At 43.4% G+C, this 17779-nt stretch overlaps 1 protein-coding gene across 1 annotated transcript in view; it reads right to left on the bottom strand.

Annotated features, from left to right (window-relative positions):
- Nucleotides 1–17779, bottom strand: part of RASEF (RAS and EF-hand domain containing) — a 706663-nt gene that overhangs the window by 227450 nt on the left and 461434 nt on the right. The window contains exon 8 of the mRNA XM_069625884.1: nucleotides 3737–3821. Coding sequence (XP_069481985.1) covers nucleotides 3737–3821 — 85 coding nt within the window. The remainder of the gene's footprint in view (nucleotides 1–3736; nucleotides 3822–17779) is intronic.

Here is a 17779-nt window from a genome sequence, read left to right as displayed (position 1 = left end):
CTGTTTAATTGTGCAGTCGGGCTGGTCCAGTTTATTTAGAGCCCTTTCACTTCATGTCAGCCAAAGTCAAATAAAAAAGACTAACAAGTACCATACGCCAGAAGGGCCCTGGCACATTCCACCTAAATGTTATTAAGAATGTGTGCCTCGGGGTGGTTGAGTGTGCACTCTTTAAACTGAGTCCGGTGCCTGTTTAGGGAAACTCGGGTTTTGACTAGGGGGTAGTGTGGTATGAGCCCCATCACTGGCTGCATCTTGATTTGATCTTCACAGTAGGGCTCAGGGCACAGGTGGCTTCCAACATGTACAATGCTCTTCATATGGGAGGGTAGCCACACTGTGCATGAATGAGGCAGGAAAGAGAGTGCCACAATTGAAGTTTCCTGCTGCTGTCTGTTTGCATTGATCCCCTTGATTGCTGAACGCGGAAGGCCTTTCTGTCCCAAATGCAAGATGCTATCACAAACTGGATGAAGACAAGTCCTTGCTATTATCCTGCATTCCTGTGAACCAATGTGACATCTCACTCGCAGTCATTGCACTCCCCGGAATGAAGTGGTCAGACTGTTCCAGCACAAGCATTCTGCAGGGGAATACCCAAAATGCGGGAAATATCAGAAGGCTTATTCTGCAGGATGCTGTGGGGCAAAGCAACACATGTTTTGTATCATTGTGTTCTTACAGGTTCATATCACATTGAAAAACCCTTGTGAGTGATGTAACTGAGACTGTTCTCCACCCGTGAATAGGAGCCCACCTCCCTCTCTTCAATGCCACCAATCCAATACCTAATTTACGTTATGTTACTGATATTTACAGGATGCACCACTGCCATTGGCACGGTCTTGCTGCACTCTGGCAGATTTGAAATAGATGGGTAATGCCAAGGTTAGCGGAGAGGGAGGGAACATGGAAGGTAGCTTTGCTATTGAGTTGATGTATTCAGACCAGAAATATCATGAGCTTCTGTTTGTTCTGTGACATAAACATAGAAGTATTTGTGTTCACAGGGCATCTTGGGTGTCAATGGTGGTAAGATACATTGGCACGGTCTGTGCTATGCAAGTTGGTGGTAGAAATGTAGTGTTCTGTCATTTGATGTCTGTTGGGAGGAATATTAAATTGCCATATGTAAGGGGATTATTCGGTATACACATTGCGTGTTTGGGCCTGGATGTTAAGAATGTATGCATGCACATTATGAGAGAGCTGAGTGGGCAATTGAGAAAGTCTATAGTAATCTGATGCGTCCATGTTGATGTCTCAATGGAGGTGCCCCTTGGGTGATGTAGGGGATAGGGAGGTGTGGAAGCCAGAGGGAGTGCAGATTCCTGGTATGGTCCCTGGGAAAAACTCTGCATCCTATGAGGGCATGGTGAAGTGTCTCAGGATATAGACACAAGAATGACACTGGGCATTCAGGAGAAAAAACACAGGAGGTACTAATATATACTAACGTACTAAGGGAGGGGTCGTTATCATGGGGATAATGTCTCGCCAACAATTAATGGACTGAGACAAATCCGTGGGCCATACGTTGGGGAAGGGTCATTAGCCCAAGAAATAATGACCCCTCCAGAGCTCTATGAGGCTATTATCACATGGTAAAAGTGGGAATAATAAAAAAATGCTTTAAGAGTGAGTAAAGTAAAAAGAAAAATTCTGTTGGTAAATGTGTTTTTTATTTGTAATAGCTGTCAGTTAAGGATTTCAATTGCAAGCTGGTTGAACTAGAACAGGTTTAACGCAAGCAAACATTTGGTGTCATGTAAAAGTAAATTATTTCTCTATACGAAAGCAAAAGCATTTTCCAATGTTGTATCTTTCTCTATCATGTGTTAAATAACTAGAGAGGAACTGTATTGTTGAACCAAAACCTTGCCCGGAAAAAAAAATCAATTGTTGTATGCCTGGCTGCTTCTGACGACAGAATGTGCAGAATACCATTAGTTATTGAGTGCATTGTAAAGATTCTGATTGGCTGAGAGGAGGTCAATAACGATTTCCATGTGCTATTTGCATTTGGAATTATGAGGTAAAATCCCTGTAGGACATCACAGAGTAAAATTGCAGTATTATATAAATTATGATTAGACACCAGAGAAAGAAGTTGCTTTCTATACCTGGTGACTATGCATTGTTACAATACCAATTTGGATCAACTTCCCTGTAGAAGTACCAGGTAGATGAAACTTGTCATTTGGAATAGGAAGGTTAGATTGGCATGCTGTGTATTGCAATGTAATGGGATTTCCATTGCTAGTACATATTATGCTTTGATCTTAAGAAGATGCAGAATTAACTGGGCACATGTTCTGGCTAGGCCTGGTCGAGACTGTGGGGCACAGGGGTGGACTAGGAAACAAAAGAGGCCCTGGAAACAATTTTCAAAATGGCCCCATAGTATACATTGTCAGCAAGCCCAACCCTTTTCCTATGAGAACATTTGGAAATAAAACACACAAGAGGCCCAGGGTACAAAGGCCTACTCGGAAATCTCCAGATTTCCCTACAGGCGTGTCCGCCCCTGGTGGGGCAGAGTCCCAATAAATAGCATAATCGAAAGGGACCTAGAGAATGCACCCCTTGCTTTTGCGCTATTTTGAGAAATGCACGGGTCACCTTATTCTCAAAGGTGACCTGTGCATTTCACGAGGGGCTGGACGGTGGTTCGAAGATGCCCTGTTCAGCACCCTTGCAGAACATTAGTGTCAGGAGTGTCCACCCGACACTAATGTACGACAGCTTCCCAACGTGGTTGCTGGGAGTGTGCCCATATGGGGCCCAACTCGATGAAACGATATAAAAATAACTTTTCCATCTCCGTTTGGGGGAGGTAAATGCAAGTGTGACAGTCGCGGTTTAACCCGTGGCATTCACACATTAAAGACAAATCATGACAGGGTCAGAAATGACCCTGCCATGACTTGGGCCTCCCCCTGCACTGCCATGACTTGGGCCTCCCCCTGCACTTGTTCCAAAAGCTGCAGGGGAGGACACTTGCTTCAGGGCATTTAAATTGGCATCCGTTGAGCATTTGGGATGCAGAATTAAATGCCCTGAAACACCCCGTTATTTGCGCAAATGGTGGAAAAGAGGGCACTTGAAAGTGCACATCTAAGATGCTCTCACTCAGATGCCCTTCGTGGATTGGGCTTCTCCTTTGTTGAGAATCATCGTACAATGTACAGGCGGGCACCCTGCCCCTTCAACCCTTTGAAGAGAAATCCCATGGCTATTCAATAGCACTTCCCTAAGACAGCAGGGTTTAGAATCAAAGTGCAGATGTTGTGGTGATGTGCTATAATTCCACACCTGAGGAGCAAGGGACCGATTATCCCAAAACACGAAATGATGGTGGTGCCATGTGGGCTCAGCAGAAGTTGGGACCGATGCCCAATACCAGGATCCATTTAGGATGCATGAGGGGGTGGGTGAAGACGGTTCACCGATGGCTAGAAAGACCATTATGAATCAATACAGGAGAAGGGTGGAGACATGGCGAGGGCAAGCTAAGCTTCTCGGGGGATAGACGTGCAGCATTCAGGTAAAACGTTAGGACTTGAAACCAAGCTAACTCATTTACAGACTTTCCATGAAGCTCCGAAAAAGACTAGCCTTCATCATGTGTCCCCGCACTCGATCGATTGTGTTTGCTTCCAAAGGAGAGCTTTGCAACTGCAACAAAAACAAGTTCATAGGTTCATGAAATAAACACATGTTTAAAAAACCTTACCGGGGATCTGCTGCTCTTGCTAAAGCTGGTCTCCAGGACCATCCTCAGGCCATCATTGCTGTCATGAAGCTTTCTGTTTGCTGTTCTAAAGTACAAGCAGAGAAAAATGTGAGTGTGCACTTAAGATACAAAAGCATTACCAGCTCGCTGTTTTGTGACTGTTTCTTAATTGCATATTGTTTAAGATCAAAGCAAACTTTGTGCCTACTGCTAGGGGTTTGCGTTTACTTTTTTGAAGCCCCTCCCAACCCTTAACTATTTGCCCTTCTCTTAGATTGAGAAAACCTGTTCAGGAAGATCTGCTTGGTTGTCACCAACTCAACCACGATCTAAGGTCGGGAGGATAGCTCAGGGGCAACATGTTTGTCTTGGAAGCAAGACAACGCAGAGCAACACAGGTTTGAATCATGGTGCCATGCATAGAGACTGGTCTCTGGTATTAAGCACGTTATAAAAGATTCATTAATGTAATTAAGACATCAGGGCCTGGAAAAAAGGGATGCAGCCATATCGCACCATGTTGCTGCATTATCTACATCATGTTGCTGCATTGTGTGTACCATGTTGCTCCATTATCGCCTTGTAGTGCCCCATGAGTGCCCCGGTGAACATAACTTTGCAGAGCGGATTGTTACAATGGTGGCAGACGTACTTGCAAAAAAAAAAAAAGTAAAAGAAAAACAACACAGCCATCTAACCCTGTTCAAGCAAGCAGAAAACACACAAAGGCATAAAGCGGTCTCAGATTGCTACTGTCCCTTAAGAATGGGTGGGAAGAATAACCACCCAAGGAGCATCGCATGCATACAAAGTAATCCACCTGAACAGTGTACCAGAGGCATGCTTTCAAGGGAATGGTATATACATCAGTTTGTATTTGATAGTCATATGTTTAAATCAGTTTATTAAGCTCGGCCACATTAAGAAAGCCAGGGTTAAACACCATCAAATCAAATTAATTTCAACTCCCAAAGCATTAACCACCCTACGCTGAACTCAAGGATTATTTAATGATCATTGTCTCTTCAAACAGGGAGTTTCCGAAAACGCCCCATCAAATTCCATTCTGATGGGCGCAATGTGGGGGAAGGATCAGTAAATTGGAACAAAGGCGTAACTTAAATCGCATAACATAAATCAAAACATGAATTGCAGACCCCTGAAGCCTCTCAACTGCAGCGTCGAGACAAAGCCGTCAGTGCAACGCACGCAGGCCCAAGTAGCAACTTTCCTCGGGAGGTTCTCTTCTTCAGTTCATAAAGTCATCTCTGCACAGCACTCTCTCCTCTGTGTGAATGTGTTCCTTCTCCCCATGTTCTTTTCTCAGGCCATAGGGCATCAAGACTGAGTCCTCTGCCTGCAAAGCAGCCGGTTTCCTTTGGACCCCTTACCCTCCACCCTAGGGCCTGCCCCTTACCCTTTGATCTCCTTAGTGGCTCCAGAACCCGTGCCTCCCTTATTACCACCGTCGGTGTGAGGTAGCCCTCATTTCATCCATCTATAATCCTGGGAGACAGTTCTTATGCTTTCACTAATTCCACAAAGCCGTAGCGGCATTTCCGCACTTTGCTTCTGAATCCTCGCCATCGGCCTGGGCAGGGAGCCCCAGTATTGGCAGATGATCATTATCCACAGCCGCCATCATTAGTCCCTCCACCTTTACTTTCCTCATGATGATAGTCTTGGCGGTAGATACATGGTATGCCACAACATCTGGGGATCCTCCTCCTCCTCAAGCACCTTCTCTCTAGAGGTGGCATGTACACACACACATCCCATTATTGTCAGTACACTTAGGGCCTGATTCACAGAGCGTTTTCCTATGGGATCGTGCCATCATAAAACCGCATCTGTAAATTGGGCCATTTGTCACTAGATGTCATCCAGCTCTCCCTCCAACCTTGGCTGCCAGTTGCTTGTTGCACGGCCACCTTGAGCTTCTTAGAAGGTATTACAATGGGGGGCTTATGCATATTCAGCAAAGATGGATTCTCCTAATTCATCTTCACTGAATATGAGAAACCGACGCATCTGCACACTGAACACATAATCATAGAATGCGTGATCCACTTCCTATGACTGTATGTTCACTGTGCAGAGGAGGATGTGAAATGGGGCGGCTTGGAAGAGGAGATACGGAGATGATGGAGGTATGGTGGGTTTGGTTTCATGACACAGGAGGGGATAAGGATGGTAGTGGGAAGGAAATTGGGGGAGGGGGCGATGGAGTCAATGGGCATGAAGGTGCGGCTGCTGAGGTTTTTGTGGAATAGGGCTGGAGGCCCCCCATTGAGAGGTAAAATGGGAGGCAGGAGATTATGGGGGCGTAGCTCCCCAGGGAGGGCACAGAAAGCAAAGGGTAGGCAGCAGCTCCGGGGCTCAGACAAAGGGTCGGCCTGCTCATCTGTTCCCGCCATTCAAAGTCCATTTTGCAGTGTCCCGGTTGTTCAGCAATGGTGACTTTGGCTTGGGAAGCAGCTGACCAGCAATTCAGAAAGGACAGGGGACTGATCTATCTTGGCCAGTGAGCTGTACTCTAATTGACATTGGACTCTGGAGCCGGGAGAGTGAAGTGCCTTTTATGCTTTTGAGTATGTTTATGAAAACCCATTTGTGAATAGGTCCAAATTATTTTAAGACAAAGCACATTCATGATGGCTTGTATCAGCTTTGCACGCTGTATGTAAAGGTGGCAAATGATGGCCAGATATATGCTTGATGTTTCTAACAACTTCCCCTCTTAAGAAGTAGTAAATATAACGTTCGAAGTGGGGGGGTGGACTGATAGGGCAGAAAGGTAATGTTTACAACTCGTCATCAATGAAAGGATCGAGGGACATTCTCAATTAACCAAAACATATGGAAATTCAAGGAACAGAATAAATATAGAGAGGACTGGGCGAACCAGGATATTTACGGGAGCCTGGCACCAAGTAAATAGGTTAACAATCATGTATTGGTTACCTAACAATTTTCCATTTGAATATACATTAATAAAACTATTCCTACATAATGATTAAGTATACTCGGTAATACAAAAATATAACACTTCATCCTCGTTTATAATGTTTAATTTAACAAAAGGAAAATCCAATGAAACATTCAGAGAATTGCAACATAACACTTTGCCCCCTGCCCCAAGAATTGCCATCAACACAGAGAGGAGGGGTGTTCCATTTTCAGTTGGAGGTTGTAACAAAAGACAAGATGATGTTTGAGAAAATGGTAGAACCATTTTTTTTTGTTGCATTCAGCTATGTTAAACATACATATTGGCTTAGCGCATAACAGAGAGATGGAATTTCAGTCATCCTTCAAAAACCATATGCATCAGCAAGTCTGGTGATAAGGTTGATCATAAATTAATGGCTTTATCAACCTGTGTCTGGTTTGTTTAAAAATGAGTGCATAGAAAAACAAAATTAATTAGTGTTTCTATGGATTTGGAGCCGATGTAAAGAGTGACGCTGATATATCTAGCTTCAGCGATTGGCCCTGTCTGGACCGCACCAGTCGTAGCTGATGATGAAAGAGAACCCAAAGTTGGATCATTAACGTATTGCCTAGATATTCTTCATAATTATGAATACCTTTAAATATGCAAGACCTGCTCTGGTTTAAGAATACAGTAAAGATTAAAACCACTAACAGATTCCCAATACACAGTCATTGCTATATTACACTCACTGTGTATCCTATATGCTGGGGACAGTCAGTGTATTATTAGACGTGGCCGCTAGAGACATATGTTTACAGGTATGAACCAGAGAAGTCTATGTGCATCATCCATTCGGAGTACCTCTTCTATCGTTAACGTATAGAAATCTAGGGCTTTGCTTGCCTGCGTTTGTATTCAGAAGAGGATTGGTTTAAGTGCAACCTCATATTTCAATGCTCTCAGTCCATACTCAGAATTAAGGAAAGTATTTGGAGATGAGGATGGAGCAAGACTTAAGGAATTGATTCTGGAATGCAACACGATGAGGGCTATTTCTAATACCCGTAATTCCCTTCCATGGGCCTCATCACGAGTTGGGCGGTAGCCCTTAAATGTGGCAGTAACAGCGCCCAATCTCGAGTCTGGCATGTTTACCCCCAGCTCAGAGCTGAGGTTAAACACACTGTAAAAATGCCAATTTTTGGCGTAATTACCACTGGTGGTATTACCGCACAGTAATTTAATTACACTGAAAATTCCCCATTGGGGGGAATGGGGACTAACAGATAGCACCCAACCTGTAATCCAGCTGTAATACAGCCTGAAGGGTTGGTGCTAACGCTAGTAAAGTAGAGCGGTATCTCAGCCGGGATACCGGCCAACTTGTGATCAGGCCCCATATGAGGCAACTGCTACTTCCTTATACTTATATATTTTTTTGGACAGCTGAGAATGATTGTTTCTCCATGTAATTATGGAACCTAACAATGGATGCAGTCACATGGGAAAGGGGCCCTTTCAGCCCATTTGCTGCAAGTCTAAGTCCTAAATAATGATAGTAAAGACGCTTGCCCTGCCTGAGATTTCTTTATAAGCTGTTTCCTAATGCATACTTTCACTACTTCTGTCTTCTCTGTGTTGATGAAAAAGCCCATGTTACAACAAAACCATACAGTGAATAACCTATGCAATATCCTATGCAAATAGGTTGTGTAATGCACCATCATCAAGGGTATTCAAACATATGCCATGCTCTTTAAATGGTGATGTCCATGGTTATTCATGCATATTCAAAATCTTCAGGATCAGGAACAACCATGTAAATCCATGGTACTGTGGACATCATAAGAACTATGGTTATCCATGATCTGTACATGTCATAATAACATGTACACCAAAATACCATGGTTGTCCGTAGCCTCTCCCTGAGCCATTTGCCACATTTGGTTTTCAATGGTAAAAAATAGTCAAAATCGTGAACAAAACATGGTTGTCCATGTTAATTCCATGGACAACCATGTTTCCTCCATGAACTTAAAAATCGGGAAAAAATACATAAATCCAACTTGGTCTGCAGGGTGCCTAACCAGCGGCCTATGTACTCCATGGATCGCCACAGAGCTCTTCACTTGGCTTTTCCCTCTCGCACGTGAACAGTGTGCTGCTTTCTATCTCTACTAAGACCCACCTCACAGGTGTGGGTCATTACTTGATGATATCTCTGATCCCTTCATATCGCCATCAATACCACACTGAACAATCATCTCAATTTACCAGGAACCCAACCCATCAAAAGCACCAGTGATGCTTGTTAATCATCTCATGAACTCCTTGAACATAATACAACTCATACTGAACCCCACCACATCAGATAAAAGATAAGCAACCTTGTCTTCCATGCATTTGCCCTAGTATAATGCTTCAAACTGATCCCACTTGATTGGACATACCACCATCCCAATTCCCCTTATACATATCCTCCCAACTAATAAGGGGCAGGGGAAGGCCACACTTTCTTCCCCATGCTCATTAAAGAAGTTCACTTTGGAAGCAGTAGAACACAGTCTTGCTACAGTAGCCAGCTCAGCCAAACCCAGTAGAGGCACCTTACAACATAACACCAGGGTTAAAACCCTCATTGCTTGGTATACGAAAGAACTGACTGACGATAAATACACTATACAAACACAAGAAAAACTCTGTTGTAAAACACCTAATAAAGAGAACTTCCTCATGTTAAAGGAATTACGCAGTACTCGCCAGGCACTCACCGCTGAAACAAAAGCTGCCAATTACTCCATCTCTATCGAAGTAGGCACGAACAGTGATAATGCCCTCTTCGTGGAAGTCAAACGTTTCTCAAGTGCATTGCCCAACCGAGTAATTCCCAAGTCCACAGGAAAATGTAATGCAATTATCAAATCAGATAATATATTGATGTTTCAACATATTGGTGAAGTGACATTTTAGGGTCATTAAGAACGACCCTAAAGTGGTTCCATATAGAGACTGAAGAACAGTGAGGAGAGTATTTATCCCTCTAGGACTCTGCAGTGTGTAGGCAAATGTTGGATCTGAAGTTACCTATCTGTACTGCTTGGCATTTGTCAGAGAGGTAAGAGCTAAACCAATTGCAGACTGTGCTTGTGAACCAAATTCTAACTGCACTTAGGCTTTTAAAAGTGAATTGGTCGACCATGTGAAACAGGGGAGCGAGGTCCAGAAGGAGGAAAATGCAGGAACTATGTTTTTCCATGATTCATAGAGCATTATCCATCTATAACCTGGATGAAGGCAGTATCCATGATGACCGGCACAAAGCGGTTGGTGAAGCCGATTGTAGAGTTGGTTGTCAGCTTCCTTTTCAATTAACCAATGAATGGAAGGCAATTGAACATTTGCCAATCACTGCAGAGTCTGAGAGGGATAAATACTCTCCTCACGGATCACCAATCTTTCTATGAAACCATGTGGGTCTCTTTGTAGCGACTCTAAAATCTCACTTCACCAATAAGCAGATGATACTAATGTATGTCTTAATTTGAATTGTATTTAGGACATTTCACAGCTCAGGAAATGCCTCTACTCCATCCAAGCTTAGATGACAACCACCATCCATCGAAACAGGAGGGCATCTGAGAGGGGTTTAAAGACATGCACCTTACTGGATTCACACCTCAGTTAGTCACCTGTGTCAAATCACTCAGGTGCATTATTGACAGCAATCACCCCTTCCACTAACATATCAATACAAAATCTTGAACCATCTGCTATCAATAAGCACTCATCCAGAAGCTAAAACCATGCCTCTCCTTGATGATTTCAGGACAATGGTCCATGCCCTGGTAAACTCACACCTCGATGGAGGGAACAACATGTTCACTGGGGTCCCTGTGACACATCTTATCCCCCCGCCCCCACCCCTTAGGGTCACTAAACATCTGCTGCATGCCTCATGGCAGGGACTAAGAAACTTGACCACATATCTCTGTCCCAAGAGAATTACACTGGCAACCTATCCCAGCCTGGAAGCACGAGTGTACCTAACCACAAGACCTGCAGGCTCTGACAAGACACACTCCTCTAGAAGCCTATACCATTGCAAGGCTCAAGAATAAACTGGCAGACAAAGAGAACACCAGAAAACAGGCCTTCACTTGCTATGCTCAAATGTACTGGAGCACGATCTCGGTCCTTATCAGGACCACTCTAATGCCCCTGATGTTCAGGAAGGAAATCAAGACCCTACTCTTCAGGGAATAGCGAGTGGTCACTTAGGACATGTTACTCCTAGGTATATAATACCTGTAGTATGAGATATCCAAGTTAATATAACCTGTAAACTCCCCTTCCACTGATCTCTGCTAACCACAAATTGCTGCTTGCACAGAACTCTGCAGCATCCTAGCTTTATAGGTGCCGTGTAAACACAAAAACACGAATAAAAAAGCTGCAGAGTAAAACATACATCTACCAAAATGTTGCATAGCTATTTGTACCCCAGAGCAAGGATCATCTGGGATGTTGGTCCCAGAGTACTAATAATGGAGATTCCTGCAATCCCCTCCTCTGGGACTCCATGGAATGGGGATTTACTGCCCTTTGCACCGCTTGTAATGTCCTATGAATACTGGGATGTCAGGTGGCAGAAAAGGTGGGGTAATTACCGGTGGGATACTGGCAAACTTGTAATGAGCCCCGATTCTTTCAAGGCATTTTTGCAACAGGGCAATGTTTACTCTAACGCTTGTCCTTTGCCCTTGTGCAACAATCCTTTGAAGGAACATGCTTTTGCAATGGTGGACACATTCCTCAAAGAGAAAGAATGTGCACATGGGTGCTAGTGGAATGGAAATAATGCAGTTGCGGTGGGCTGTAATGACTGATACTGGGGCCTGACACAGGCACACTACCTCAGGCAGCAGGTAGTTCTTGGCCTTTATAGCCTATCATGGCCATCATTATTGCACACATAGTATGAGTTATTATCACCCAACACAAGTATGTTTTATTACTATTATTATATCAGCATTGTAGACTGCAAGTAGGCTGAATAGATTTCAGGCACCTTAGAAATAATCTTACAAATACCAATGAGTTAAGGCTGCATTTGATTTATTTCAGTTGAACTCAATCATGTGTGGCAGGCAATTGCTACTAAATACTATCTCAGTATAGTCTTTTTTGTGCTGATTTTTGTCTTCAATGTCTGACACAGGCTTTTCCAATTGTGTTTTAGATCAATTATTTTAGACTGTTCAAAATATCTTGATCTTAAATCCTCAAACTTTGATAGTTTTGAACCTCTGTTGATCATACATTTATATAACTAGTTTCCAGGTTTTGTTGATCATATATTTGCAAAACTATACCTCAATGTTGTTGGTCATATATATACAAAACTTGTTCTAAATTTTCAAACCTGGTCTCAAACCTCTAAACGTGTTTGACCACTTTTATATTAATATTATCGTTATTATTATTATCACTATTGTTATCACTCAACTAACTCCATTTACCGACCCCCCGTTGGGATCGCACTTTCTAGCATGAATTGGCTCGGCCTCCTGCTCTTCAAAACATTTTCAGATCCTAAATAGTATTAAGAAACCACTTATTCATCTTTTTCTTTCTTTCGTTCTTTCTTTTGTTCTTTCTTTAGTTTTTTCTTTCTTTTCTTTCATTCTTTCTTGCCTTCTTTCTTTCTTTCTTTCTTTCTTTCTTTCTTTCTTTCTTTCTTTTTTTCTTTCTTTCTTTCTTTCTTTCTTTCTTTCTTTCTTTCTTTCTTTCTTTCTTCTTTTCTTACATTTTGTAACTCCCAAACTCAAATGTATCACAGTGTTTGTACCAGAATGTGATGTGGAGACACAGTATGGACAACAAGTAATCACATTAAAGAAACAAGAGTCAAAGGAGGCAGACTGGTAGGTTTGCAGGCATGACAGGTGTGGTTTGTCATATTTGTCGAATAGCCATGTTTTTAGTAGTCTCTTGAATGTGGTATAGAAGGCTTAATTCCTGATAATAAGTGATACGTAGTTCCAAAGTGCAGGTGCAGTTACACTGAAGCTTGTGCCACCTGCTTTGACACATTTGAATTGAGGAGTGACAAGCGATATGCTGCTGGAGGAACGAAGGAGCCATTTATGTTGTTTCCTTGTGAATATATTCAGGTAAAGGGGGGTTTTGTTGTAGATGCAACGGTGGGCAATGGAAAGGGTTTTGAAGCCAATACCGGCTTTGATGGGCAGCCAGTGTGACTTGTGGTGTGCTGCTGTTATGTGGTCCGAGCGGCAGAGCCCAGAGCTGCTCTTAGAGCCTTATTTTGAAGAAGGTGGAGCTTGGCAAGATTGAATGCTGACATGCCTTAGAGCAGTGCATTGCAGTAGTCAATTCTACTGAGTATAAGGGCTCTGGAAAGAGTGAGGCAGTTGTAAATAGAGAGAAACATTCTACTCAGGGAAATGAGTGTGGAAGTGTACCCTGTTGAAGAGGCAAGGCTGTTGATGTGCTTTGTCATGGTGGATCAAGGTAAACTCTGATGGTTTTAACCTTTTTGAGGACCGGGATAGTGACACCGTCAATATGAACGGAGGAGTAGAAAGAATCCAGGGATTTAAAGTGCTGGGACCAGCCAACAAGTGTTCTCATCATTGAGACAGAGGTTCTGTGTAGCCATCCAGTTTTTTGGAGGGGTACCTTTGTAGGGGTACCTATTGGTAACCCAATGTGTAATAAGATGCATACGTTCTTCAGGGAAAAGATACAGAATATTAGAAATAAGTTAGGTCCATACAGGCTGTGGCCATACCTTTTATCGCCAGCTGGCATATAGCCAAAGTTACTGTAGATAACCCCACTTTTAATTTTTACCCAATTTCACTGGAGAACACAAAATCTTTTTGGCATCGTTAAAACCTATGAAATGCCCTAAGGACCCCTATCCTTCCTTCTGTGTGAAGGAATGTGCATAATTATTGCCCCCCTTGATTAATAAATGTATTAATACCTCTTTTTTCCCAAAGTAATGTCACTATAAACAATCGTATGTCTCAGGCTGAACTAGTAGACTGTGGTGCCCCAGGGATTGTGCATCTCTCCTATCCTGTTTAACATCTATTGAAAACAGTGGTTGAAGTGTAAGAAAAAAAGTAGTGGAACTATGTTCCCTGCTGGCCTGCACCCAGTCCCCATAAACCCCATCACCACACTGCCTCCCACACACAATACAAACCCCCAAACACATGCACCTGCTGTTGAAGAGTACTTTCAGTGTAGTGGACTGAAAGTGCAAGTTTCAACTTCTTCCTACACAGTTATTTTAAAACAAAACCGTTCCGGAGTCGTTTCTTTTTAAAATAAAAGTATAGGAGCAGTAAAACTTAATTTAAAAAAGTAGAGGAGCACTGCTCCCAAACGCTCCCGCTCACTTCGACCACTGATTGAAAACTGCTTCATGACCTCCATGTGGATCATGGGGCCTTGTTTTTCATAACTACGCTGATGACATCCAGCTAGTGTTCCAACTCAGCGTGGAACCGGCTGCCAATATGCAACATATCCAGAATGTGTATGTCATCATCGAACGCTGCATGTTAGAGAACTGGTTGGGGCTGAATGGAGATAAGACTGAGATTTTGTTGGTGGCCCCTGCCTCCAAACCCTGCTCTCCCCTGCTCTTAACACCTTCCCATATTTTATTGTTGCTAGCCATGACATCACAACACAAACTAATGCTGATGGACTGCTCTCATTTTCAATTGATGACATTGAGACAGATTTGCCCACTCCACTCAGAAAAACACTCTGCCACTATCACTTGTGCTATAGTTAGTGCCCATTTGGACTATTGCAATGCCTTATTTTCAGGGAGAACGACCTTTTCACTGCAGAAACTTCAAGTGATGCAGAATATGGTTTCTCGTATTTTCACGGGCTCTCTAAGGTGAGATCACATTACCCCAGTTAAAATAGCTCCACTGGCTCCCTGTCAAATCCTGAATCAAGTTGAAGCTCTTGACTCAGATCATAAAGCACTATATGATCGGTCTCCTCTTTACTTCAAGCAGTACCTCAGATTGTTCTCATTATCTAGGCCTTCAAGAGCAGTCTCTCACTACACAGTGATAGTTGACCACTTCCGACTTTATAGAGGGTTTGGTTGCTCTTGTACCATCACTTGTTCTAAGCTGGAACCTGCTCCCCATATATATCTATGGAGTACGAGTGATCTGACAACTTTCAGGAACAAATTTAAAACATTTCCTTTTTAGTCTTTTCAGTTACGTAGGGCACAATGTCCAATCAGTCCAAGTGCTTAGATAGCTTCTGGTAGTAGCACAGCTACCCATGTTCGTTGTTGGCACTGCCTTAACGCGGATTGCTATCTTCGATCAATAAAATGGAAAAATATGTCAGTCAGCCAGCTCAGTGAGTTAAAGGTGTAATCTGTGTTTAATGCGCTGGTTCGACAATAGGCTGGCCAGACTCAGTCCTGTATCTGTTTGAGGTCAATAATCTCAGTACCAGTACGTTGGGTAATGATAACACCTGTTCTAAACGGAATCGTACCAGTACTGTGTCCCTCATGAGGTTGCCTGGTACTAAAATTGTCTATTGGTGCATAGCAAAAATGCTGACCCCCCATTATTGCGACTAAGGGAAGCAGGAATTGCTGTCCCCTGCTCCTCTAAGTCATGGCAATGAGGTTCAGGGGTTGCAGGCGTGTCCCCCACTTCCATTAAACGGAGAGCGGTGGACACGAAAGTGTTAAAAAAAAGGGTCCTGTAGCGCCAGCGCTGATCCACGCAAGTCGGAGGGATCGAGGGAAATCGGCGGCACACATCTGTGTATGCCGCCGTTAAGGTAAGTGGAAAAGGGGGGAAGTGGGGTGGAGGGATGCAGGCTACAGTGGTCTATCTGATCACTGTACCCTGCGTCGTAATGGTCATCGACATTTTCATCGGCGGAATTACGGGCGGCGCAGTGATCACATAGATTTGTTTTAAACAGTCCTAAGAAAAGGGAAAAATTACATTAGCACAGGACATAAAAACACAATTTATTATTACTTTAACATTAATCATGGTGTCAAATTTGCAAAGAAGAAAAGATGATCTTCCCATACTAAGATCAAACATTTGCCATCTCCAACACCAATAAGGTACATACCATTCACATAGTAGAATCTGATTTCATTTTGTCGGGATCAAAACCAGCTGGCAAGATGTTATAAAATTCGTGAAAGTGCCATTACTACAATATATGAGACTTCCAAAATAACATATGTATTTCTTCTGACATGTACACAAATACATTCCATCATGTGTTTGAAAGGATTACAGGAAACAATGATGTAGAGAGGCAGAGTGGTATTTTCTTCCGTGAGGGTGATTTGGCAAATCAAAGAAGAATTGCACATTACACCCTCTCTTTGCCAGTTGCACTGCTAGCATGGGCAGTTGAGGCGTGCATTACCACCACCACCGTAGCTGAGCTTTGGCAACACCCCGAGAGGATGCCTCTGATGCTCACAGTCTCAGAGAAAACAAGTTGTCCTTTTAGAATCAAAGACCATTCTAAAAGGTGTAAAGTTTTAAAAACAAAGACATTTAAAAAACAAAGTCCCTGATCCCCATGTTTTTTTGCTAACTTGCTTGTATTAAGTGTGGACTGAAGTGAGTCAAATACACACTTTTTGGTGTGTACCAATTCTCAATGGGAATACGGCATGCAATTCCCTTTGTGATTGCAGACTTTGCATACAAAGTGTGTGTTTTGGGGGTACAGGACTGTGGAAGATGCATCCGAGTAGTTTCCCCACATGGGCCTTGTGGGCCAATGAGGAATACTCAAGAGTTTTACTTTTGTATTTAGTAAATATAATGACACATGTTTCGACCGGAAATATGCACAAAAGCAAAGAACGGTCAGCAAGGCCATACGAGTCAGGTGTCGTACATTGAAGGGAGGGCACAGTGGTTGCAAGCAGTCAAGCAGTGGGACGATGGAGTGTTAATGGTACGGATATCAGTGATGGATAGATACAGAATAGGCACTGAAGAAGAGGTTACAAAGGTCAGTGAGTAGAGAAGCAGAAAGGTCAGGTAAGATGTCAGTGCAGGTGGTGAGAGCACCCTCCAGGTTATGGAGTTCCTGCTTAAGTAAATGAGTTGGAGTAGAGTTTTTGATTTGCAGGGGAAGGGAATCCTAGTGAAGTGGTGCACAGAGTGAGGGGCACGTGGAAGAGGGAGAACCGAGAGAATAGGTACAGAAGAATATGTTTGGTGCACATGGGTGAGTACAGAGAGATGGTGATAGGTAGTGTGGGATTTGAAGACACGTAGGGATTTGAAGACAAACATTACACATTTAAAGAGTACTCGATTTCTCATTAATATCCACCCAGCACGGACGTGGTGTTCGGAGGCGGGAAAAGAGCTCGGAAGATTGCAGAGGTTTCTGGTGGAAAAATTGAGAACATTGGGCCTCATTATGACTCTGGTGGTAGCCGTCCCGTTAAATACCTGCATGGCTGCCGCCGGAGTCATGAATTTACTGGCACCCGGCAATGGGGACTTACTGGGGCATTACAGCCCCGGCAGACCTGGTAAATCCCCATTGCCGGGTGCCTGTACATATTAGTACCCATTTACATTTTAGTCCCATTGTACTGGGAATGGGGAGGACGGATACACCGGCACCATTCACGAATGGTGCCGGTGCATCCATCAAGGTCTGTAGCGGGAGCCGTTTCGCCCATCAGGTCAGACCTGGTGGGCTGAAAGGCACCCGCTCGCAGACCTCATAGTTTGCCGGACCAGCAAACTTGTAATGAGGCCAATTGTGAAGCAGGGAGAAGGCCAAGAAGGAGGCTCACGCAGTAGTCCGGATAAGTAAGTACAAGTGTTAGAACAATGGTTTTAGTGCAGCTGTAATCAAGAAGGTAGCATATTTTTCTGAATTTCGAAAAGGCTAATCCTGGTCACAGCCGAGTTTGTGTGATAAAATGGCAAAGACTGAAGTCTGTATCAAAGATAACCATACGGTTGCGGGCCTTGGGAGAGGGTGAGAAGAAGTCAGGAGAGAATAAGATATGCGAAGGA

Source organism: Ambystoma mexicanum, chromosome 6p (assembly GCF_040938575.1).
Source record: "Ambystoma mexicanum isolate Mex_15411 chromosome 6p, UKY_AmexF1_1, whole genome shotgun sequence".
Classification (NCBI taxonomy): domain Eukaryota; kingdom Metazoa; phylum Chordata; class Amphibia; order Caudata; family Ambystomatidae; genus Ambystoma; species Ambystoma mexicanum.
The sequence above is the reverse complement of the archived record's forward strand: the minus strand, read 5'-3'. Positions and strand labels throughout refer to the sequence as shown.